Genomic DNA, 27,404 nt, shown 5'->3' with positions numbered 1-27,404 from the left:
AAAGTATACAACATTAATGCTTATGAAAACATGTAGAAATCTGAATCTCATAATGGCCGCCATAAAGTTCATGGAGTGTTGGATCCACTCTGCCTTTTACCATTTTTGGTGCCATAATGACCTCCATTACAAGGGATGCAGGTACTCCTGATTAGCCCGTCTGCCCCACAGGCTGATTTTAATTAGTTTCAGTATAAAGCTGTAGCCTGCTCTCACTACATTCATTGGAAGCTGTCTGGCACAAGGAAAGGTATGGATTGGGCTCGGCATGCATGTTGGTACCTGCATCCCTTGGAAGTAATGGAGGCCATTACGGCACCAAAAATGGTAAAAGGCAGTGTGGACCCAGCATGCATGTGGATCCAACACTCCCTGAACTTTATGGCTGCCATTATGGCGCATAGCAGGTAGTATTTAGTGTTAGGACCCGTCTAACAGAGATCGCCTTGACGTACAGCAGACGGGCTCAGATGGTTTTGTACAAAATGCATTGGCCAAGCATATCACTTTAGAAATATCTGATTTGCAGGTGCTGTTGCATTGTCTTTTTTGCTTCACTGATGGTGACAGCTCTTTGGATCTCATCTTGAGAGTTGACAGCAACAGATTCTAAATGCAAATAGCACACTTGAAATGAACTCTGGACCTTTTATCTGCTCATTGTAATTGGGATAATGAGGGAATAACACACACCTGGCCATGGAACAGCTGAGAAGCCAATTGTCCCATTACTTTTGGTCCCGTAACAAGTGGGAGTCACATATGCAAACTGTTGTATTTCCTACACCGTTCACCTGATTTGGATGTAAATACCCTCAAATTAAAGCTGACAGTCTGCAGTTAAAGCACTTATTGTTCGTTTCATTTCAAATCCATTGTGGTGGTGTATAGAGCCAAAAATGTTACAATTGTGTTGCTGTCCCAATATTTATGCACCTGGCTGTATGTCTTTTTTTTAACTGTATTAACTATGTAACCTACACTGTAAAACTGACCTGTTCCCTTCATTTTCTGGGTCAGTACAATTACAGCAATGCCACTTTTATATAGTTTTTGTTCTATTTGATGCTTTAAAAGATTTTTAAAAATGTTTTTTTTTATTATAATTATAGTTAGGCCTAAGGATCTGTGTGATGGTTCATTTTTGCAGGAAGTTCTGCTGTGTAAGCCTGCAACACCGTGAGAGTATCATTGTGCCTGATCTTCCCTCACAGAACTACAATCCCCACAATCCCTAGCTTTCCTGCTGTGACTGTTGATGTTTACTGATTGGCTGCCTGATATACAGCCCAGTCACGCCCCCTCTGCTCAGTAATCACCAGCACACTAAGGCTACATGCACACACATTTTTAGCACCAGTGAAAGTCTATGGGACTATTCATATGGCCGTTTTTTTAACGGCCAGTGAATACCGTCCGTCCAAAAATAGGACATGCCGGAAGGACCCCATTGAAATCAATAAGACAGTTTTTAACGGCCGATTGACAGGAGTGCACCCATCTAACGGCCGTTAAAACCGGGTACACAGGCCATTTAGGGGTTAAAAAAAAACACCTTCCACTTCCAGTCTCTTCTCTCTTCATTGAGCAGGACCTGCCGAAGGACCTGAAATCTGCGTGGTGACGTAACCACGTGGGAGAGCGCAGTGACGTCATCGCGCACCTTCGGCAGGTCCCGGTCTGTGAAGAGAAAAGAGACTGCTGCTGCGAACAAGTGGATAAGGTGAGGGTTTTTTTTTTTTTTTTGGGCTGTGGGACTCTGTGGGGGCATTATATAAACCATGGGGGACATTATAAAGCTGGGGGCCCTAAAAAAAACAAAAAAATCTATGGGGTTCATTATTTAAGATGGGGCCCTACATTGGGGGCATTTTTAAAGCTAGGGGCGGTTAAAAATATTATATACACTGTGGGGGACATTTTTTTAGCTGGGGGCCTACATGGGGGACATTATTTTAGCTGGGGGCCTACCATCCTGTGGGTGTTCTCAGAAGGGTGGGTCTAGAAATAACTGCCAATCAAATCTATCCATTTTTCATGTCAGGGACATGAAAAACTGATCCAAAATGGATGCAAAATGGACATTGAAAATGGACACACGGACAGAAAATGGATGCACGCACTGATGCAAAATGGCCATGAATAACAGTGTGCATGAGGCCTAACGCCCTTTGCTTCACAAGACATTTAGCTACAGCAGTGATGCCCAACCTGCAGCCCTCCAGCTGTTGCAAAACTACAGCTCCCAGCATGCCTGGACAACCTACAGCTATCAGCCTACAGCAGAGCATGATGGGATTTGTAGTTTTATAACCGCTGTAGGGCCGCAGTTTGAGCATCCTGTGAAGTCAGGAGGAGGAGAGAGTTAAAAGTATAAATTGCAAGTTTTGCAGACTCTTTTCCTACAAAACTCTATATCAATATGCTCAGTTATATACGGCCTGCAGATTGCATTACATTTTGCGATGACGGTTTGTCTGTATTGTAACAGCACACTAATCCAAACCATGATTGTCCATGTGGGCCTTATTGACATCTGAAAGCTGTTGCTGACTGATGTGGTAAAATATAGGAGAGGAATGTGATGAGTATTTTTTGGGCCCTTGTTGAACTCTTTTTGTTTGGTTAGATTCTCCACCAAGCATTGTTAACAGATTGAGTAGCAGCAGAAGATAACTGGACAGGCCTAGTTATATCTTCTTATTTCAGGTCTCATTAAATAGGTCAGTTCCCAAAGCCATAGAGCATGAATGAATATAAATCTGTGTTCCTCACTATGCCTCCAATATGGATTCATGTTCCATTAGGTATTGTATTGTGGAGTTATTCTCCCCTAGATTGCTGCTAGTGGAGAATACGTTTCCACATGGCAGCACACAGTGTCAGCAACCTCTGGCACTCCAGCATAGGTGAAACTACAACTCCCAGCATGTACAGGTGCTCAGCTGTTCTCGAACTCCCATATTAATGAATGGAGCATGCTAGGAGTTGTAGTTTTTCCTGCAGTGTCTGAGATTACTGACCCCTGGCCTATGGTAACCTTAGGGTGTCCCTGTGACTCAGGTACAGGTTCTGTGAACATGAATTTTTTGTGTCCTGTTCTGTAAAAGCTCTTAGGATTGTCCTTATTTTGTCAAAACACCGGGGGTAATAGGGCAGTGAAAATGTATTATAATTGACATTTCGTAGGTGGACTAGGATATCTCATATTTTTTAAGATGTGCGGTTTCTAGCAGGAATTATAGAAAGTCACCAGGAGACCAGAGGTACTTTCATTTCTAGAGCACCTCTCAATTGCAATGCTTTGTTTCCAGCTGGATGCTCTGGCTTATCAAGTTTTGGCCTATAACTTTATAAACGTGCATTGATTAAGATCCTTTGTACAATACATATTTAATATAAATCAATAAAGGAATGATATTCACTAATCCCATTGTGTTAGCATTTCATTTATATAAGCCAGAAGCCTCAGTAATCACATTACTTAGGAATTAATACATACTCAATTCAAATTGTCTGCATGGTGGAAAGAAACACTATTTATTCAGATGTAATAACAAATTTCTGTCTGGAATAAATTAGGAAGACCTTTATCAGTGGCCTAAAAGTGCAGTGTCATTAGTTTGTAAGGCTGAAAAAATACATTTGCCCATCCAGTTCGGCCTGTTATCCTGCAAGTTTATTCAGAGGAAGGCAAAAAAACAACTGGTGAGGTAGGTAGTTCCTTCCTGACTCCAATCAGGCAATCAGAATAACTCCCTGGATCAACGACCCCTCTCTAGTAGCTATAGCCTGTAATATTATTACACTCCAGAAATACATCCAGGCCCCTCTTGAATTCTTTTATTGTACTCACCATCATCACCTCCTCAGGCAGAGAGTTCCATAGTCTCACTGCTCTTACCGTAAAGAATCCTTTTCTATGTTTCTGTACAAACCTTCTTTCCTCCAGACGCAGAGGATGTCCCCTTGTCACAGTCCTGGGGATAAATAGATGATGGGAGAGATCTCTGTACGGCCCCCTGATATATTTATACTAGACTAATTAGATCTCCCCACAGTCGTCTTTTTTTCTAAAGTGAATAACCCTAATTTTGATAATCTTTCAGGGTACTGTAGTCCACCCATTCCAGTTATTACTTTAGTTGCCCTCCTCTGGACCCTCTCCAGCTCTGCTATGTCTGCCTTGTTCACAGGAGCCCAGAACTGTACACAGTACTCCATGTGTGGTCTGACTAGTGATTTGTAAAGTGGTAGGACTATGTTCTCATCACGGGCATCTATGCCCCTTTTGATGCAACCCATTATCTTATTGGCCTTGGCATCAGCTGCCTGACACAGTTTTTTACAGTGTTTTATCATTTAGTATGTACGGGTGACTTGCATTATTCCTACCCATGTGCTTAACCTTACATTTGTCAGTGTTTAAATCTCATCTGCCACTTCTCTGCCCAAGCCTCCAATCTATCCAGATCCCTCTGTAGCAGTATACTGTCCTTTTCTGTGTTAATTACTTTACACAGTTTAATGTCAACTGCAAAAATTAATATTTTACTGTGAAAGCTTTCTACAAGATAATTAATAAATATATTGAAGACAATAGGGCCCAATACTAACCCCTTTGGTACCCCAGTAGTGACAGTGACCCAATCTAAGTGTGTACCGTTAATGACCACCCTCTGTTTTCTATCACTCAGCCAGTTATTTACCCACATACAGATATTTTCTCCCAGTCCAAGCATTCTCATGTTACCGTAGTTTTCGCCCTATAAGACGCACCTGTTCATAAGACGCACCTAGGATTTTGAGGAGGAAAATAATAAAAAAAAACATTTTGAACCAAAAGGTGTGCTTTTGGTGGGTTTTGAACTAATGGTGGTCTGTTGAGGACACTGTTATGGGGATCTGTGGGTGACACTGTAATGGGGGATCTGTGGGTGACACTGTCATGGGGGATCTGTGGGTGACACTGTCATGGGGGATCTGTGGGTGACACTGTTATGGGGGATCTGTGGGTGACACTGTTATGGGGGATCTGTGGGTGACACTGTTATGGGGATCTGTGGGTGACACGGTTATGGGGGATCTCTGGATGGCTCTTATTGGGTCTGTGGATGGCTGTTATGGGGATCTGTGGATGACACTTATAGGGGGGATCTGTGGATGACACATATATAGCATCTGATTGTATGTGTCATCCACAGATCCCCTCCATAACAGTGTCCCTGTAGTGGGAATGACCCACAATACAGGGGGTGGGGGTCGCATCTGGTTTTATAATGACAGCTTGGCCCGTGCAGTGACTGTATTCTACTACATGGGCCCCGCTCACTGTATATAATCATATCTGTAATTGTAGGCATTGTTAATGTATAAAAATTCAGTGTAATCAGCGCCTGTATTACGGTACTTACAAGCGCTCGGTAGCAGAGAGGAGGAGGGAGGAGGCAGGCCGGGAGGCTGGGCGCTGGCAGCGCGAGTCACTACGTCATGCGCCCACGCCGCCTGCTTCATTCATAAAGTGGGCGGCGCAGGCGCGTGACGTAGTGACTCACGCTGCCAGCTCCCGGCTTGCCTACTCCCTCCTCTCTGTTACCGAGCGCTTGGAAGTACCGTAATACAGGCGCTGATTACCCTGAATTTTTATACATTAACAATGCCTACAATTACAGATATGATTATATACAGTGAGCGGGGCCCATGTAGTAGAATATAGTCACTGCACGGGCCCCGCTGTCATTATAAAACCAGATGCCGGCCTCCAGCCCCTCCTCCCTCTCAGCTGATACACCCGTCGCGCGGCATGTCATTGAAAATTTGGCAAAATGCAGCATTCGCCCCGTAAGACGCACTGCTATTTTCCCCCCACTTTTGGGGTGGGGGGGGGGAGTGTGTCTTATAGGGCGAAAAATACAATATATACTAACCTTTTATTTGACACTTTATCAAAAGCTTTGGAGAAGTCAAGACATTTGACATCCATTGACTCACCACGTCAAGTCTAGAACTTACCTCATCATAGAAACTGATTAAATTAGTTTGACATGACCAATCCCTCATGAAGCCATGCTGATACAGTGTTTTTCACTTATTTTCATTGAGGTACTCCAAGATAGCATCTATTAGAAAACCTTCAAACAGTTTACCCACAACAGATGTTAAACTTACTGGCCTATAGTTTCCGGGCTCTGTTATTTACCACTTTTTGAATATTGGTACCTCGTTTGCTAAGCACTAATCCTGTGGAACTCTCCCTGTCAGTATAGAGTCCTTAAATATCAGAAATAAGGGTCTGGCTATGACATTACTTAATTCTATTAGGATACGGGGGTGTATGCCATCTGGTTCTGGCAATTAGTCTATTTTAATCTTTTTAAGATGCTGCTGCACATCTTCCTGGGTCAGACAGGGCACTTTTAATAGTCATTTCATCTGATAGTTTATGTTCCTCAGTGAATTCAGTGGAGAAAAAAATATTTAATAGCTTTGCTTTTTCCTTATCGCTCTTATCGCAACTCCCCCCTCATTACTCTGTAAAGGGCCGACACCTTCAGATTTATACTTTTTACCATTAATATAAATGAAGAAGATTTTAGGGTTAGTTTTACAGTCTTTGGCAATGAATCCATCTGTCTCCAGTTTTGCTGCTTTTATTTGTCTTTTATATAATGCTTTATTTTTGTTATTTATTGCTTCATTTATATTTTGTAGATATGTTGCCTGCACTGTAGGATAGCTCAGTCCTTTAATTATCCTGTTTGCTAGGGTCCCACAGGTCAGACCCCCGCCAGTCATAATGTTAAGACTTATCCTGCCATAACATTATAAGATTGGAAGAGTGTCAGGGATGCACCTGATTTGGTAAGTGGTATATACCTCTTTATAAATTAGGGGCATCTCATGCCAGTGCAGGGAGATTAAGACTGGTGTTTGGATGTGCCAGTCTTGATAAATGTCTCTCAATGTTTTTATCTCTGTCTGTCCGTCTGCACTCTTAGGCATCCAAAACGCCTGATCCGTTGGAAGCCAAATTTGGAACTAACATAGGTACTCTAGGATGTACCGTTCTTGAGATATTCCCAAAAAATGCAAATATGGCACCATCACGTGACCCTCATTAGGCAATAGAAGCTTGCAACACTCATATCCTAACTGCCATACACACGGTCACATGACACATATTAAAGGTCACAGCTAAGGGGAGGGGCACTGTAGAGGTCACTGTTAATGCGTCGTGGAGCTGCGGTAGTCACTGATAGGGGAATGGGGCACTGTGGAGGTCACTGTTAAGGAGGGCACTGTGGGGTAGGAAGCTGAGGGACAGTTAAAAATAAAGTAAACTGTGTATAATTGTCAGGGTATATAGGGCTATTAGCGATTTTCCAAAAAAAAAAGTGCACGGATTTGACTCCTGGGCATCCTTGGAACAAAACCAATAAAAACACAAACCAACCCCTCCTATTCGGGCAGTGGCAGTTTTTTTTTCTAGTCTATATAATTTTTTAAAATATTTTTTTTTTTTTGTATGGACCCAAATAAATTCTTTGTTCAAATTTGGGGTAAAACATTTCCCATTTTTTAATAGTAAAATTCTAAGAGAACTGAAGAAAACCCTGCTTCATTGCCTTAGGACTAGTGTAACTAGTGCACTAGTGTCAACTTGATGTTAATATTCCATAGGGTTGATTGGTACCCTGGCTTCTTATGAATATTTTTCAAGTTTATATCTAAAAAGTGTTCATTTAAATACGTGGTTGATAATGAAATTTTATTTACTGTGCTCTATGAATATCTCTCAGATTTTAACAGTGGACGGTTAAAAGCTACTTGAAGGACATTATGCAGTGCAGCTCATGACAACGCATGAAACGGAAGAAGGATTTGTCATCTTGAGTGTAAGAGTGATTCAAGTACTTTGGAATACGCTAACTAGGAAAGAGGTGTTGAAAGGGAGACATAATTAACATTTAAGAGTACCTAAGAGACTTGCACGTGCTTTGACATCATTATTTATTTTACAAAGAAAGTCATATTGGAGGGTATAGCATGCAAATAATTAAGTACAGGGTAGTCATAAATCAAGACAATTATTTTTTTCCTAGTGAAATGTACTAAGCTATGGAGAAGGCTTCAAAGGGCATTGAAATGCATACCCTGCAAGTGGTTCACAAGAGTGCGCATTACTTGAAATATACTGTATGTGGGGAGGAATACAGTGTCCTTTGCCCCACCATGAAACAGAGCATTAAATAATGGTGACTATTTTAAAGCAAGTGCTAAAAAATTAAGTTAACATCTGCTGCTGTGTTCCTTGTAAACCAGAGTGCAATGTATGTTAAATTATATATAATGTTAGGAGATCTTTCCAGCGATAAGTAGAATTAATGGCATCTGCTAGAACTGGATAAAATGGTGAATGCAGTTTTTAATTATCAGAGAGGTCATTTTCAGATACAGAACACAAATTTGTTAACATATATGTAAAGTAAGATGATAAGGCCACCACTGAGGGTAGTAAGATCCCTGTATTGATCGCCTAAAATAAATCTAAATATTAAAGGGGTTTTCCAGTTTGCATTGACACCTTTTAAAATCACTTATGCAGGTAGCTATAATTTTGTAATGTATTTATTTTACTTTTATTGCTCCTATCTTCTGTTTGGAATTGTGGTCTCATGACCATGTCCATGCAGCTCTTTCGTTTTTCATGTGATGTTATGTCCGTGGGGAGTGTCTATGTAATTAGCTGTGTGGGAGGAGCTATAAACTAGCTTAGTGGTGTTAGGGGCGGTGCTGGGTTTGGTTGGATACAGCAACAGGAAGTGCTCCACAGAAAATGTAGACCAAACAGTGATTTTTTTTTTTACATGGTGAAAATGGGTCATAAGATAAGCAGCTACATGAGCATATCTGTTAAATGCCATAGTAATCCAGAAAAACCCTTTTTAATCTGGCCCATACACCTTATAAAGCAGTCAGCCAAAAGCTCATTCGGCCTACAGCTATTCTTCCAGGCTCTTCTATACAGATGGACCCTGTGTTCTCAATAGGGAGAGTGGAGTAAACAGCTGACAGAAATGTCTGGCAGAGACTTACTGTACCTCCCATGAAAACAAAAGATCGGGTGTTGAAATGCTACACGGCTAATCCCTCTTTATGTTGGCACCATCGTCATGGTTGGGGAAAGTTGGGACACCTCCATGGACATAAGACAGTTGGCTGGGCCCGCTGACTGCTTCATCAGGTTTTAAAGGGATTCTGTCACCTCGTTTTAGCCTATAGAGCTGCGGACATGCACGGCTAGATCACAGCTAGCATGTCCGCAATATTCCTGTCCCATAGCGATGTGTGCTTTTATTGTGTTTAAAAAAAGATTTTATATATACAGTACAGACCAAAAGTTTGGACACACCTTCTCATTCAAAGAGTTTTCTTTATTTTCATGACTATGAAAATTGTAGATTCACACTGAAGGCATCAAAACTATGAATTAACACATGTGGAATTATATACATAACAAACAAGTGTGAAACAACAGAAAATATGTCATATTCTAGGTTCTTCAAAGTAGCCACCTTTTGCTTTGATTACTGCTTTGCACACTCTTGGCATTCTCTTGATTTGCTTCAAGAGGTAGTCCCCTGAAATGGTTTTCACTTCACAGGTGTGCCCTGTCAGGTTTAATAAGTGAGATTTCTTGCCTTATAAATGGGGTTGGGACCATCAGTTGCGTTGAGGAGAAGTCAGGTGGATACACAGCTGATAGTCCTACTGAATAGACTGTTAGAATTTGTATTATGGCAAGAAAAAAGCAGCTAAGTAAAGAAAAACGAGTGGCCATCATTACTTTAAGAAATGAAGGTCAGTTATTCAGCTGAAAAATTGGGAAAACTTTGAAAGTAAGGGCTATTTGACCACGAAGGAGAGTGATGGGTTGCTGCGCCAGATGACCTGGCCTCCACAGTCACCGGACCTGATCGAGATGGTTTGGGGTGAGCTGGAGCGCAGAGTGAAGGCAAAAGGGCCAACAAGTGCTAAGCATCTCTGGGAACTCCTTCAATACTGTTGGAAGACCATTTCAGGGGACTACCTCTTTAAGCTCATCAAGAGAATGCCAAGAGTGTGCAAAGCAGTAATCAAAGCAAAAGGTGGCTACTTTGAAGAACCTAGAATATGACAGATTTTCTGTTGTTTCACACTTGTTTGTTATGTATATAATTCCACATGTGTTAATTCATAGTTTTGATGCCTTCATAGTCATGAAAATAAAGGAAACTCTTTGAATGAGAAGGTGTGTCCAAACTTTTGGTCTGTACTGTATGTAAATGAGCCTGGTAAGGAGCCCAAGGGGCTGTACTAACCTTCTTGGAGCCCAGCCACACCCCCTGCGTCCTCCGAATCGCCTCCTTGCTCACAGTTAGATTGCCGTAATCTCGCGATGCACGAGCTCGCGCATGGGCAGTTCCTTCCCTGAGGCTGATGCCAGCACAGGGAAGGAACACTATGCCGGCGATCTAACTGTGAGCAAGGAGGAGATTCGGAGGACGCATGCGGTGTTGGGCTCCTTCACAGGGGGCGTGGCTGGGCTCCAAGAAGGTTAGTACAGCCCCTTGGGCTCCTTACCAGGCTCATTTACATATATATAAAATCTTTTTTTTAAACACAATAAAAGCACACAGCGCTATGGGACAGGTATATTTCGGACATGCTAGCGGCCATCTAGACGTGCATGTCCGCAGCTCTATAGGGTAAAAAGAGGTGACAGAATCCCTTTAAAGTTATCGGTATGTGCTTCTTCATTTTCATTGTCTCTGTAGCTGATTGGATTCTATCTGGAAATGGAGCTCATACTAAGAAATTAATCGGCCTATTTAGTAATAACAAAATATTGTTTATAAGTGAACAGGCAGGAAATATGTGACAGTCTTTGCATATAAAAATAAAAAAATCACTGCATTGTTTTTGCAGTGTATAAAATGTAGATTCCCATACTTACAGACCATTGAGGAAATATGCAATGTACAATAAGGTTTTGACAGTATAATTATTTTTTTTTGTCTAGATTGACATTTATTTACCAAAACAGAGAAAATAGCTTTCAATAATTGCATTATCATTGTGACTTTTTTTTAGTATAATGAGTATAATAAGGAGGGTGCTGTGCCGTCCATTGCTCATGCGTGGCATCACCCCGCGGCTGGGTCGTGCGGCGCATGGGGTAAACTATACTTGGCTCTCTGGCGACTGGCGGCCCGTTCCTGTGACGTTGGTTCCTCATTCACCATGCGCACTAGTATTACCTGGCGTGGACCTCACTATTTAAGATGGACACCTGTACACATTTTTTACCTCCTGACGAAGCCTTTTCCTGACGAAACGCCCGTCGAGGTACTGCTCTGTCCAGACATCCGGTGCTTCCAGACATCATGGGTAATTGATACATTCCTATGCTTGTTCTTTGTGTGATTATGTATCAGTGATTACATAGTATACCTACTATTGCCGTGCCTTGCTCTGTTCATATTCTTGTACAGCTGCGACTAGATCTCTTGCTCCTCAGCAACTGTAGGCTGGCCTTTGTGTTTTTCATTAGTTACTATGACACGACAGTGGTAGTAGTTGATACTATTCACATCTATTATTTGGATATGTATCTAGCTATATGTCATTTCTGGGTTATTTATATTGGACCCAATGTGGCTGACTATTTTTGGATTCTCTGGTCTGTCTCCTTGTTGGTGCGGTACGTGCGAGAGTGAGGATTACTTCCCCGCTACACTGGGTTCCCCGTCTTCCCATGACCGTGTGCCTTAAGTTATTTTTTTGTATATTTTATGTATTAATAAAACTGCATATATTTTATATGCGTTTTTCAAACTTTTTGTGGGGTTATTGGTTGTTTTTTTGGGTTGGGGTCCTGACCACACTAAGATACCATGATGTCGGTTACCGGTAATGTTTATTCCCTGATTCCGCAACAGACCGTAAAGCAGGGCAACAAATCAATAAATATATTCTAAGAAAATGTTTTACGCTGCTCTGTATAATTACCAAGTGCCAATAAAGGTTAGCCTACACTGTACAACCAGGACACTTTGGGACACATTTATTAAGACATTTCAGACGCCGGGCTTAATGACCCCTATACCTAAAGCCGGCCTCTATATAACGTCAACAGATCCTTTGCCAGTTCTAAATGTAAGACAGCTTCCGAGCTGTTTTACATGTAGACCATTTTCAATGCCTAAAACAGGCGAAGAAAGTGGTAAATGAGACAGACCTGCGGGCCTGTCCCCATCCATGCCCACGCCTCGCCCATTTTTTGGACCTGGCGTGAGCGAGGAGAAGTCACAGATTGCGGCTCAAATGACCTTTGAGCCGCAATCTGAGCCAGAAATGCACCTAATTTAAGCGTATTTCTGTTTGATGAATGACCCCTTTTGTACTTTACATGGAAGCTACCACAAAACAGTTTATATGCTTTAATTGTGTTTATCCCTGTGTAAGTAATACTTCTGTGGATTGAGCATGCCAAGTCGATGGAGCATGCCACTTTATTTTCCTTTCAGATTATGTATGAATTCAGAAGTGTATACACTTGGAAAACTCCCAAAATCTATATTGCTGCCAAATGAGATTGTGGGGTGCCAATGGGTGTATAAGCAGGCCAGGACCTAGTATATGCCCCAAGCCTGTCTTGAGTGTTCTCTAGAAGTCTTTGCCTCTCTGGTGCAGCCTTCTGGTCAGTTTCAGTATAGCGCTGATATTAAAATACAATGCACTATAGGAATAGTGCACTGTATTTTGGAAGCAATCAAAGCATCGACTGTTATTGTCACCTTTAAAAAAATAAATATATCAAAGAAAGCGATAAAAAGTGTTATGCACCCCAAAATTATACCAATGAAAAAACAACAAGTTGTCCTGCAAAAATCAAGTCCCCCACTCAGCTTGGTAGAAAGAAAAATGAAAAGGTTATGGGTCTTCGGATGCAGCAATGGAAAAAATATATATTCTTTTAATAAAAAAAAGGGTTTTTATTGCTCTAAAGTAGTAAAACATAAAAAAAAAATGTTTGGTATTGCTGTAGTTGTACTCTTGATATTTATGCTGAAAAATGAACACTGCAAAATTTATAACTCAGTGGCAGTATTAATGTTTTTCACTATTTCTCTCCAAGAAAGAGTTAATAAAAGTGAATCAGTAAATTATGTGTACCCCAAAATGGCACCATTAAAAATTAAAACTTAGCCGGCAGAAAGCAAGCCCTCACCTCATATGGCTACATGGACGGGAAAATAAAAAAAGTTATAACTCTTGGAGGGTGACGATGAAAAAAAATATAAATACTTGGTCAGTGAGGCCTTAAACAAGCTGGTCGTTAAGGGGTTAAGAACACACTCTATTGAGACTTTTAGACTGGTGTAAAAATGCCAGTGTTGGTAATTTTGGGTTTTTGTGTTGACCTTTTATCAGTCTTTGCCTTCTAAAGGGCAGCATGACTGATACCCATCTTCACCATGTAATTCATTAGCAAGTGTCTTACTCATGGAATTGCCTGCTTGATGTAGAGTTATAATTAGTCTTCTTAACAGCATTGGGAATCTTAATGTATCTATAAGGAAGCCTCGTGACTTGTTGTGGAGGGAAAATATGACTGCAAAATGTTAAATCTGCTGAGAAATGTGTTTAACAGCACTTGCTAAAGCCTTGTACATTTTTTTTATATTAGAGCTATCATTTCCTTTCACTCTCGTATAATGTTATTATCATAAACTGCTGCATAAGTATTTTATGAAAAAATATTTTTTGGTTGATAGATGACAATAATTACATTTTCCTGCTCATTCATTATGTGCAAATGCTTATTTCTAGTGAGTTGGAAAATTTAAATTTAGAATTATTGCTAACCAAATTACCTTTATCTGCGAAAGTGCATCTGCTCACAATTGCTTATAAGAAGGAAGAATGAATTCATCCAGTGTTTGCCATTGCTTTTCTTGATCAATATAACTGGCAAGCAGAAGTCATAATTTATTGGAGCATTATTAATCATTGTTTAAATGCTAGTGAATCTCAGACGGGGCTCATTAAAGCTTGCAGTTGGAATCATGATTTGTAAATCCAATTATCAGATTTCATTATGACTTTCTTTATATGATTCAAAGTAGGAGTAATCTGTCCTCCTTGAGAAAGAAATTATCCAAGCACCACATGTGATTTACACAACCATATCAGGGCTTTTTCATACAGTGAAGCTTTGGTACTAAGAAAAAACCAGCTCCGCAGCCCGTGGCAAAAGCGGGCAGGAATACCGCTGTAGGTTTACTATTTTGCTCAGCCTCATCTTGACATGCGCCATGAAGGTAGTCCACCAATATTTGGTTATTGCAAAATTCAGTGGGAGAGAGTTATCAAGCATGTCATAAGATGAATGGATTTTAAGTCTGCAGAATTGTCACAGATTGCAATACCGTAAATATATGTAAATGGCACACATGGCATAATGTGTTCAGCACCATGCCTCATCCTTATGCCACCTGTTGGCTTCTTGGTACACATCTTCATTAAATTATCTACTTCTCTTGACACATAAAGCTATGTTCACGTCTTCTCTTGTACTATGCGTTCATAGATTTAACTGACCTGACATATGCACAAAAAAAAAAGGCCAACTGTTTTCCCAGCCTGTTCCCCCAAAACTAACGAGAGAGCAGAGTGCGAACAGGGACCACCACTCTGTGCAATGTATAGTGTCAGAGAGGCCAGATACAAACACGAGAGTCGTGGTATTGTTTACATACGTTGTTGCTCAGGTCAACGGGTCTGCACAGAGGGAGTTTAGTTTTTTTTTTAAAGAAAAAAAGTTAAAAAAATATACAAATTTAAATCACCCCTTTTAAATACATAAACAATAAAAAAAATCTAAACATCATGGGCAGCGCCACATTGGAAAACGCCCATACTATTAAAGCCTAAAAATATTCATTCCATACGTCGAACGAAGTAACGGAAAAAAAAATCAAAATGACCAATTTGCCATTTTTTGATCGCTTCACTTACCCCAAAAGTTTTTATAAAATGTAACCAAAAAGTTACACACTCTCCAAAATGATGCCATTAAAAACTACCGATTGTCCCACAGAAAATTAACCCCCTCACTGCTTAGTAGACATAACTATAAAAAAAAGTTATGGGGGTCAGATTATGGCGATGTTTTTTTTTCAAAGTTTTCATAATCTTTTCAGTATTCGGCCTCTTTCACACAGGCGTTGCGGTAAAATGTGCGGGTGCGTCACGGGAACACCCGCGATTTTTCTGCGCGAGTGCAAAACATTGTAATGCGTTTTGCACTCGCGTGAGAAAAATCGCGCATGTTTGGTACCCAAACCCGAACTTCTTCACAGAAGTTCGGACTTGGGATCGGTGTTCTGTAGATTGTATTATTTTCCCTTATAACATGGTTATAAGGGAAAATAATAGCATTCTGAATACAGAATGCATAGTAAACTAGCGCTGGAGGGGTTAAAAAAAATAAAAAATAATTTAACTCACCTTAATCCACTTGACCGCGGAGCCCGGCTTCTCCTTCTGTCTCCTTTCTTCAGGACCTGGGTAAAGGACCTGTGGTGACATGACTCCGGTCATCACATGATCCATCACCATGGTAAAAGATCATGTGATGGATCATGTGATGACCGGAGTGACGTCACCACAGGTCCTTTACCCAGGTCCTAAAGAAAGGAGACAGAAGGAGAAGCCGGGCTCCGCGGTCAAGTGGATTAAGGTGAGTTAAATTATTATTATTATTTTTTTAACCCCTCCAGCGCTATTTTACTATGCATTCTGTATTCAGAATGCTATTATTTTCCCTTATAACAATGTTATAAGGGGAAATAATAATGATCGGGTCTCCATCCCGATCGTCTCCTAGCAACCGTGCGTGAAAATCGCACTGCATCCGCACTTGCTTGCGGATGCTTGCGATTTTCACGCAACCCCATTCACTTCTATGGGGCCTGCGTTGCGTGAAAAACGCAGAATATAGAGCATGCTGCGATTTTCACGCAACGCACAAGTGATGCGTGAAAATCACCGCTCATGTGAACGGCCCCATAGAAATGAATGGGTCGGTATTCTGTGCGGGTGCAATGCGTTCAACTCACGCATCGCATCCGCGTGGAATACTCGCCCGTGTGAAAGGGGCCTTAAAAAACAAAAATGCGTTCACATATGTAGTATCGTTGTAATCATACTGACCTGGAAAATTAAGGGGAAAGGTCAGCATAGGAAATGTCTAGGGACAATACCTGTAAAACTGTGGCAGAATTTTTTATAATTTTTTTTTTCAAATTCCACCCCATTTGGAATGTATTTACCACTTCCCACTGCATTGTATGCTATTATTAAATGGTGGCATTAGAAAGTACACCTTGTCCCACAAAGAAAAGTCCTCACTTGGCTATGTGCATGGAAAAATTAAAAAAGTTTTGGCTCTGGGAAGAAAGGGAAGAAACATGAAAATGAAAAAACCTCTGGTATGCACACATGTCCGTGTCGTGTCCGTAGGTGTTTTGAGGTCCGCTAATTGCGGATCCGCAAAACACAGACATCGGCAATTTGCGGACCGCACATCACTGGCACTATTATAGAAAATGCCTTTTCTTGTCTGCAATTGCAGTCAAGAATAGGACATGTTCTATTTTTTTCGGGAATGGAATTGCGGATCCAGAAGTGCGTATCCGGAAATGCGAATGCGGACAACACATAGCATCCGCTCCGGCCCCATTGAAAATCCATAACAGATCCGGAAAAATTGCAGACATGTGAATGGACCCTAAGGGTAGCTATATAGCTGGCAGTAGTAAGGCACCTGGTCAGAAACCACAGTTTTAGGCCTCATGCACACGACCGTTGTTTTATTCCGTGTCCGTTGTGACGTTTTTCGTGATTTTCTGCGGACCCATTGACTTTCAATGGGTCCGTTGAAAACTCGGCTAATGCACCGTTTGCCATCCGCGTCCGTGATCCGTGGTTCCAGTCCGTCCAAAAAATATAACCTGTCCTATTATTTTCGCGGAAAACGGTTCGCGGACCCATTCAAGTCAATGGGACCGCTAAAAAAAACATGGAGGCACACAAGATTGTCGCCCGCGTCCGTTTTTTTCCTATCATTTGCATGGCAAACCTGTCTTAGACTTTTTTTTTACTTTCCTTTATGTCTGGTGGTCCTCCAAAAATAAAGGAAGACACACGTGTGCATGAGGCCTTAGGCCTCATGCACACGACCGTATTTTTTTGCGGTCCGCAAAACGGGGTTCCGTTTTTCCGTGATCCGTGACCGTTTTTTCGTCCGTGGGTCTTCCTTGATTTTTGGAGGATCCACAGACATGAAAAAAAAGTCGTTTTGGTGTCCGCCTGGCCGTGCGGAGCCAAACGGATCCGTCCTGAATTACAATGCAAGTCAATGGGGACGGATCCGTTTGAGGTTGACACAATATGGTGCAATTTCAAACGGATCTGTCCCCCATTGACTTTCAATGTAAAGTCAGGAGTTAATATACCATCGGATCGGAGTTTTCTCCAATCCGATGGTATATTTTAACTTGAAGCGTCCCCATCACCATGGGAACGCCTCTATGTTAGAATATACCGTCGGATTTGAGTTACATCGTGAAACTCAAATCCGACAGTATATTCTAACACAGAGGCATTCCCATGGTGATGGGGACGCTTCAGGTTAGAATATACTAAAAGAACTGTGTACATGACTGCCCCCTGCTGCCTGGCAGGTGCTGCCAGGCAGCAGGGGGCAGTCCCCCCCCCTGTAGTTAACTCATTGGTGTCCAGTGGGCCCCCCCCTCCCCTGTAGTTAACTCATTGGTGGCCAGTGTGGCTGGCCCCCCTCCCTCCCCTGTAGTTAACTCGTTGGTGGCCAGTGGGCCCTCCCCCTCCTAATTAAAATCTCCCCCCTATCATTGGTGGCAGCGGAGTGTACCGATCGGAGTCCCAGTTTAATCGCTGTCACTTACCAGTAGGAGGAGCTCCCGACCGGACGCAGACCATCGCAGCTCGCAGGTAAGTATAATGGTTCTACAAATTGCTAAGTATCCATGGCAACCGGGACTGCAGTAGCGTCCTGGTTGCCATGGTTACCGATCGGAGCCCCAGCGATTAAACTGGGACTCCGATCGGTACACTCCGCTGCCACCAATGATAGGGGGGAGATTTTAATTAGGAGGGGGAGGGAGGGGAGAAGGCCCACTGGCCACCAACGAGTTAACTACAGGGGAGGGAGGGGGGGCCCACTGGCCACCAATGAGTTAACTACAGGGGAGGGGGGGGCCCACTGGCCACCAATGAGTTAACTACAGGGGAGGGGGGGGCCGGCCGCACTGGCCACCAATGAGTTAACTACAGGGGAGGGAGGGGGGGGCCGGCCACACTGGCCACCAATGTGTTAACTACAGGGGGGGGGGCTGCCCCCTGCTGCCTGGCAGCACCTTCCAGGCAGCAGGGGGCAGTCATGTACACAGTTCTGTTAGTATATTCTAACCTGAAGCGTCCCCATCACCATGGGAACGCCTCTGTGTTAGAATATACTGTCGGTTCTGAGTTTTCACGAAGTGAAAACTCAGCTATGAAAAAGCTTTTATTGCAGACGGATCTTCGGATCCGTCTGTATAAAAACTAAGCTACGGATCACGGACACGGATGCCAATCTTGTGTGCATCCGTGTTCTTTCACGGACCCATTGACTTGAATGGGTCCGTGAACCGTTGGCCGTGACAAAAAATAGGACAGGTCATATTTTTTTCACGGCCAGGAAACACAGATCACGGATGCGGCTGCAAAACGGTGCATTTTCCGATTTTTCCACGGACCCATTGAAAGTCAATGGGTCCGCGAAAAAAAACGGCACAACGGCCACGGGTGCACACAATGGTCGCGTGCATGAGGCCTTACTATGAGTTGCCACATTTCTTTGCTGCACAGATTTTAGCAGATGAAACAAATTATAAAAACTGCACGGAAAAATGTGAAAATAATGTGCGCCTTTTTCCCTGCATGGCACATCATGGTCAGGTGTATGTGCACCCTAGAACGTACGCATGTCTTTATCATCTTTGACAACAGGCAGATGAATACTGTATGCTCTCAAAAGGGATATTCATGTGCAGTCATCGTGATCTTTACAAGAAATGTAAGGCTGTATTCACATCTATGTCAGAGATTCCCATCAAATTGACAGACACCTTGGCAGATCCTGATGGGCTCCATTGTAAGTGGGTCCACTAGACCAGAGATGGGGGGGCCCCATTTTTCAAAATTGTCTAACAGAAAAACGCTTAGTTGTCCACAACAACCAATCAGAGCTCACCTTTAATTTTTGAACACTTGAAGAAATGAAAGGTAAGCTTTGATTACGTTTTTCTGTTAGACGTTTTTGGGAAATGAGGCCCAGTGTCCATCATGTGAGGGATCTGGCACCACATTGTGGTTTCTGAAGGAAGCTATGACACAGGCATTGCTACATGTCGGTTCCACAAGCTAATAGTTTCTTTAATTGCTTTATTACATTCCACATCAATATTTGCATTCAGGCAAGAAAAATGTTATTGTTTTTAGATTTGCTCCGTGGCTTTCAATGTCATTATATTATAATATGAAGCATCTGAAGATGTAACAAGTGGTTTTCTGCTTGCTTTCAGAACAAGTACACAGGCACTTACATCAGTATGAGGTTGAATACCTGCAATTTGCTTTCCGTTGGATGAATAATCTTCTGATGAGAGAAGTTCCCCTGCGGTGCACCATCAGGCTGTGGGATACATACCAGGTGAGTCCAAGCAGTAGGGGAGCCACTTGTATATACTGTCAGGTGCAGAGGTTGCAATAACGCCTGTACAATAGTGATGGGAAGTTCGAATCTTTTATATGAATCGGTTCATTTGAATCAGTTCATTCAAAACAACCGATTCATGAATTGAATCTTCGATTCACTTGCTGAGTCGGCTGACAAGCAAGTGAACCGAAGCTCAGGAGTAAAATAAATAAATAAAAATAAGCATCCAGGGGGTGGGGAAAAGTCAGGACTGGAGGGGAGGAGTAATTAATATAATTAAAATGTTTGGGAGGGCCCAGCCCTCACCCTAGGATCATGTTACACAAGACCTGCTTGACTCTGTTACCTCACACTGATCGGCTCAGTCAGATGAATCGACTCCTCCAGTTCAGTGAAAGGAATCGATTCAAAAGAACGATTCGTTCAAGAACTGGACATCTCTACTGTACAAGCGTCATAGACGCCTGTTCAGGCAATTTTACGCTTTGAAAAAAGGCTAATGAGTATGAGCATTAAGACTTTTCATGTAGTTAACCAGCGCACTGCACGCTGTGAATCTCATGGGCAGCATAGCAATACTGTTGTTACCCAAAACATCCAATAGCTAAGCTCCTTACTCGCAGGTGGAGGGATGGCAGCAAGTAAGGAGCTTGTTATTAGGGAGGGAGGCTGCTCATTGGCCAATTTCGGCGCGCTGCTTCTCCAAAGTCCTTGACTGTGTAGGCCGAGGAAAGATCCATGAAGACTAAAGAGCAGCCCGTGAGGAGGCCAACTGATGTCTGGAGACAAGTTGATAAGGAGCTGTGGACGGACAGCAGAGCACTGATCTGTGCTCTGCAGCAGGGTAATGGGATCACTTAGACTGTGTAGCGTGGCTGCATTCTTCTGACTGCAGAGCCAGCTGCCAACATCAGAGGTGAGGAGGTGACTGCCAAACAAGAGGTCATCATACCTCTCGGAGTCTTGACTACGCAATGTAAAGCACAACACTAAACTCTCCTGTGTTCTCCCTGTTAGGTGCTTAGCCAGACCTGCTGGTGCAGTGATCAGTCAGAGGACTCACTGATCACTGCACCAGCAGGCTCCAACTCAGGTGCTCAGCAAGAGCTTGTGGATTAACTGATCACTGCACCAGCACGTTCTGGCTGAGTGCAAAGGCCTGCTAGTGCAAGCTCTGGCTCAGTTGCTCAGCCAGGGCCTGCTGGTGCAGTGATCAGTGAGTGTTTTTGCCTCATATCAGTCTATATTATGTTAATGCAGTGCTCTGTGTAGCCTGTATTTTTTGCCCCATCAGCATCATCCCAGCAAAGATATTTCTGCGCTGCTCAGTCATCTTGTATGTGGACACTGGATCTACACAGCAGAACATTGTGGCGATAATCATGGGCCAATGTAATACTGGAGATGAAGAGCACTGATATTTTGCCATTTTGGCTGCGTTATATTTTAAATATGATGGAGAAAACAAAAGTTTATACATTGAAGTCAGAAATGTAAAATTGTCTAAATTTGCTATTTACAGTGCCTTGCAAAAGTATTCACCCCCCTTGACTTTTTTCGTATTTTGGTGCCTCACAACCTGGAATTAACATGGATTGTTTGAGGATTTGCATCATTTAATTTACAGAACATGCCCACAACTTTGAAGATGTTTTTTTATTTTTATTGTGAAGCAAAAAACAAATAGGACAAAATAACAGAACAAGTCAATGTGCATAACTATTCACCCCCCTAAAGTCAATACTTTGTAGAGCCACCTTTTGCAGCAATCACAGCTCCAAGTCTCTTTGGATAAGTCTCTGAGCTTGCCACATCTTACCACTGGGATTTTGCCCATTCCTCCTTGCAAAACTGCTCCAGCTCCTTCAAGTTGGATGGTTTGCCCTTGTGAACAGCAATCTTTAAGTCTCACCACCGATTTTCTTCTGGATTGAGATCTGGGCTTTGACTAGGCCATTCCAACAAATTTACATGTTTCCCCTTAAACCACTCAAGTGTTGCTTTAGCAGTGTGCTTGGGGTCATTGTCCTGCTGGAAGGTGAACCTCCATCCTAGCCTCAAATCACGCACAGCATGGTACAGGTTTTGCTCAAGAATAGCTCTGTATTTAGCACCATCCATCGTTCCCTCAACTCTGACCAGTTTCCTAGTCCCTGCTGCTGAAAAACCACCCCACAACATGATGCTGCCACCACCATTTTTCACTGTGGGGATGGTGTTCTTTGGGTGAAGTGATGTGTTGGGTTTGCACCAGACATAGCGTCTTCTTTGATGGCTGAAAAGTTCAATTTTAGTCTAATCAGACCAGAGCACCATACATTTTGGGAGTCTCCCACATGCCTTTTCGCAAACTCACAACGTGCCTTTTTGTTTTTAGCTGAAAGTAATGGCTTTCTTCTGGCCACTCTGCCATAAAGCCCAACTCTATGGAGTGTACGGCTTATTGTCGTCCTATGTACAGATACTCCAGTCTCTGCTGTGGAACTCTGCAGCTCCTCCAGGGTTACCTGAGGTCTCTGTGCTGCCTGTCTAATTAATGGCCTCCTTGCCCGGTCCGTGAGTTTTGGTGGGTGGCCGTCTCTTGGCAGGTTTGCTGTTGTGCCATGTTCTTTCCATTTGGTTATGATAGATTTGATGGTGCTCCTGGGGATCATCAAAGATTTGGATATTTTTTTTATAACCTAACCCTGACTTGTACTTCTCAACAACATTGTCCCTTACTTGTTTGGAGAGTTCCTTGGTCTTCATGGCAGTGTTTGGTTAGTGATGCCTCTTGTTAGGTGTTGCAGCCTCTGGGGCCTTTCAAAAAAGGTGTGTATATGTAATGACCGATCATGTGACACTTAGATTGCACACAGGTGGACATAATTTCACTAATTATGTGACTTGTGAAGGTAATTGGTTGCACCAGAGCTCTTTATGGGCTTCCTAACAAAGGGGCGGAATACATACGCACATTACTATTTTCTTTTTCGATTTCTAAACAATAGTTTTATGTATATATTTTTCTAATTTCACTTCACCAACTTAGACTATTGTGTTCTGATCCATCACATAAAATTCTGATTAACAAAACATTGAACTTAAGGCTGTAATGTAACAAAATACAAAAAAAGTCAGGGGTGGTGAATACTTTTGCAAGGCACTGTATGTATAGAAGACAATTCTAGAGTAGACCGATAACGGTTTCCTGCATGAATAGCAGCCTCTTAATGAAATTTAGACCTATGTATTATATATATTGATTACTTCAACTTTCATACTCCTCTTCAGCTGAAAATACTCCTCAAAAACGGTAAGAGGAGTGTTTTTACTCTTTTGGAAAAAATGTAGTGCGACTTCTTGCCAGGTGTATGAATACCTGCCTTGTATATTTACATGCATACCTGAAACAGTCTAATGAATGCCTTTTCGTTGCTGACGATCCAGAGAACATTTTGGATTAAGGCTACTTTCACACTAGCGTTAATATTTTCCGGTATTGAGAACTGTCATAGGATCTCAATACCGGAAAAAAAACACTTCCATTTTGTCCCCATTCATTGTCAATGGGGAGAAAACTGAACTGAACGGAATGCTCCAAAATGCATTTCATTCTCATACCGGAGAGCAAACCGCAGCATGCTGCAGCTTGCTTTCCGTCCTGAGATGCGGAGCAAGACTGATCCGTTATGACCCACAATGCAAGTCAATGGGGATGGATACGTTTTCTCTGACACAATAGAAAATGGATCCGTCCCCTATTGACTTGCAATGGAGTTCATGATGAATCCGTCTTGGCAATGTTAAAGATAATACAACCGGATCCGTTCATAACAGATGCAGATGGTTGTATTATCAGTAACGGAAGCGTTTTTGACGAACCTTGCCAGATCAGGCAAAAATGCAAGTGTGAAAGTAGCCTGAGACCTTTATGACCTAAATGGAATGCATTTTTCAGCATTTCGTTGTGTTCAGTTACGCTTTGTCCCCATTGACAATGGGTCCGCATCTGTGATGCGCAATGCCCACGGAGCGGCGCCTGTGTATTGCGATCCGCAATACGTCCACGGGGTGCACACGTTCATGTGCAGGTGGCCTTAGTGTTCTTGCAGTATGGGTCTACCTACTATAGGCCCGTACCATAACGTGATGTGTTTCCATGTGTGATATTAAAGAAGTATTCTAGAGCAGAAAGTGTCACTCACAGAGGTACCTACATATCTGAGGTCTGTGCATTCGGCTATACTGTGCGCATTTTCCATTAGTATAGCAAATTTCTAGAAAAATTACTTTTATGCTGCATACAATACTTTGGAGAAAATTCTACTCTTCTTTCTAACACAGTACTGTGATGATGTGAAAATGTAAGAAGATGCAGAAGGCTGAGCTAAAATAACCAGTTAGAAAATGGCACTTTTTTAAAAGGCCAGGTTTCCGTGTTGCGGCTAGTGGAAGTATGCCACACGGATGAGTGCTGCGCAGCAATACAATAGTCATTTATCATGAATTACAAAGGTTTTACGGCAAGTACAGACATGGCTTTTATGTTTAGCAGTAGTTTCATGTAAGTGATATAACAATATTGAAAAGAAAATGTTCTGAGGGTTGGCTAACTACACAACTTGTATCACTGCAAACCAAAGTTTAACTTTTATTAAATTAACGCTACAACCAGTTATGTCAAATAGGTGTCATCACCAGTGGAGACCGGGGTGAATCAGACAGAGCAATGTCCTTTGCTAATAAACAGGGCAGAGTATCAATGATGGACACCTGCCACCCTACCGAAGGTGCTGTCAGACGCGTGGTACACTGCCCCTGGTACAACCTACATGGTCTCTGCATAGGCTGCATGTTTGCCCTGAAATGGGCAGCCCCGCACCAGAACTTATCCATGTTGCACCCTAAGATCGCACTACTAAAGTAACAATAAATACCTTGTCAAACCAATAAGTCAATGCGGTATACATACAATAGATCTTGTAGGGGCAATATAGTTAATATACTAATTAGGTCTACACCCTTGCCAAAACATTCATACACATCAAAAATCCTGACCTGTTTCTCACAAAGTATTCTCTATGTGGAATAACAGCAGTGATACAATAGATGTACATGAAAAGCAGTATAAATACAAAGGGAGAGTACTTATTGTTAGTCCTGCGATCCTTTCCCAGCACCCAGTGTCAGAGGGTTTACAGCACAGTACGGCAACCTAACTATTGAAGACACTAGGTCGACTAAGGTGGTGTAACTACTGTAAGGGGGTCATAACTAACATGTCAGGCAGTGAGTGGGAATATTTACTGTGTGGTGCAGTAAGAGAGCATGGTTACTTTGTGGGGGCACTATGGGGCTATAAACACTGTATGGGGGCTCTAAGAGGATTGGACATGTGTAGGTAGACATTGGGCAGAGTTAGAAGCATGACTTATTGTAAAAAAAAAAAAAAAATTGAAAAGTTTTGAGCTTTTGAAAAGTTGGTACAGCTTTAATTGTTGGCATGCAAAACTAAAGATCCAAGTGCTGCTTTCTATTCTATCTATATTTAATATAGATTAATAGATAGATTACAGGACACTTGTGTGCTTCTATAGATTTTAGGGTTTATTCCAATGGTGCAGTCAAATTGTGCTTTAGCAGCCGGAGTGCTTGGCCCACTCATGAGACCTTTGCACATGGTCCATCAATGTGTTAAAACAGCCCTGCGTGGGGGCCCTACCTTATACTAGCTTTCATCAGTTAAACCCTAGTCTAATTATGGTCTTACCTTATAATGCGGCCCCCACTGATGCCATGGCACCCAACCCCGCTGTCGAATCTTGCGAGAACTAGAGCTCATTCTCCATGGCTAAGAGTGGTGTGCTCTGATTGGATGCGCTCACAGCCAGGGAGAAGAGATCCGCTCCCAACGAAACTGTGAGTCTCCGCCTAGTATAACCCAGTCGGCTCATTATTATAATATAAGGCGCCAAAATCAACGGAGCCAACAGCGGACTAACTTTAGGGAAAAAAAATGCCATGGCATCAGTGGGGGCCGCTCTATAAGGTAAGACCATAATTAGACTAGGGCTAAACTGATGAAAGGTCCTCTTTAACATTTTATTCTGTGCTTTCTGCTGCCTGTTGCCACCATTGTGGGATTGGTCTGCATAGAACGGTACATGATTCCTATTGATCTGATTGGCTCCTATACATTGATAGACTGTACTGTATAAATTATTTTTACAAATGTTATACTTCCTTTATATTTTATTGTGAGGTACTTTGTTCTTATATCGCTTTTTAAATGAACAGAACCGGCCGACTCTCTGAGGAGCAATTTGTAGAAATACACTGCACAAACAAGATAACGTAGCCTACTGAATCGCACAGTAAATACAATGTGTCCCAAGGAAATTATTATCACATTTAATATGGTATTCACTGTTGTATATTTATAATTTCATGGATAATCATTGAACTTGTCCTAGAACCTGCACAAATAAAAATAAAACGCATACCATCTCACTCCCATTTCTTTCCTTATAAAGCTGTACTGTACGCAATGTAGCTATTAATGTCATTCTGTATGCTTAGGTGACTAAATTATGCTACATGCTAATATTTGAGGCAGAGAGAAAGATTTAAAGGGGTTGTCTAATCTCACCAATACTAAGGCAAGATGAGACACAGTCCTGACCACCAGAGTGGACCACTGCTCCGCTTTTTCAGTAGCTCCCATTGCAGTGCATGAGAGCTATGCTATTTTTGAGTAGGGGAAACAGAATAGCTTGCTGTGCTACACTGTTTTTGTAGCTCTCATGCATCACAGTAGGAGATACTGAAACAGCGAGCACCGGATCGGTCTACTGTTTCCCGGCCTGCTGGTAGTTGGTACTGTGCCTCCTCTCGCCTTAGAGACAGTGAGATTAAACAACTCCTTTAAGCTGTAGTAGCGATAGAGAAGAGACGGTAATAAAACACTCCTAAAGAAGAAGAAATGAGCGGGAAAAAAGATAGGGAAAGAGAAGAAAAGATTGGTAGGTCGAGAAAAGCAAGACAAAGCAAATGTAGAGTGTGGCTACATGTTATGATTTACTGGACTTCTAACAGGTGGAAGGAATAAGCAGTTTAAACAAAATCTAAGTATCCAGTGCCCAAACCTTGCTGTACAACTATTATTATATTGAATAGGAGCATTACAGTAGACACTCCATTGCTAAATACATGAGTCCCAAAAACAAGAACTTCCTGTCTCCATTTGTGACTTTATAGGGAATCTGTCACAAGATTCCCTAAAGAAGCGCAGCATAAACTTGTATCAAATACCCTTAGCAAAATGCTGGGTCATTTTCTCTAATTGTGTTATCACTGGGGCTGGAGTCCTTATCATTCCTGTATCAATCAGAGGTGGGGGATGGGGAGAGCTCATGAATACACTACCCATTACAGCTGTATAATGTTCTCCATGCTGCTGCCACTGCTTCTGAGGTTGTGCTACAGCGCGATATAGTCCTCTTTTCTGTGTGTGCTGTGTATGGGAGACATCATAGCAGTTATTCCAGTACACTAATAATTAGAGATGTCTGCATAG

At 42.2% G+C, this 27,404-nt stretch overlaps 1 protein-coding gene across 2 annotated transcripts in view; it reads left to right on the top strand.

Moving 5' to 3' along the window:
• TBC1D22A (TBC1 domain family member 22A) overlaps positions 1–27,404 on the top strand; it is a 741,029-nt gene that overhangs the window by 479,421 nt on the left and 234,204 nt on the right. For both annotated transcript variants that reach the window (XM_040412231.1, XM_040412223.1), the window contains one exon: positions 19,713–19,840. In XM_040412231.1, the coding sequence (XP_040268165.1) occupies positions 19,713–19,840 (128 nt within the window). The remainder of the gene's footprint in view (positions 1–19,712; positions 19,841–27,404) is intronic.

The sequence above is a fragment of the Bufo bufo genome, chromosome 1 (assembly GCF_905171765.1).
Source record: "Bufo bufo chromosome 1, aBufBuf1.1, whole genome shotgun sequence".
NCBI classification, from domain to species: Eukaryota; Metazoa; Chordata; class Amphibia; order Anura; family Bufonidae; genus Bufo; species Bufo bufo.
The sequence above is the reverse complement of the archived record's forward strand: the minus strand, read 5'-3'. Positions and strand labels throughout refer to the sequence as shown.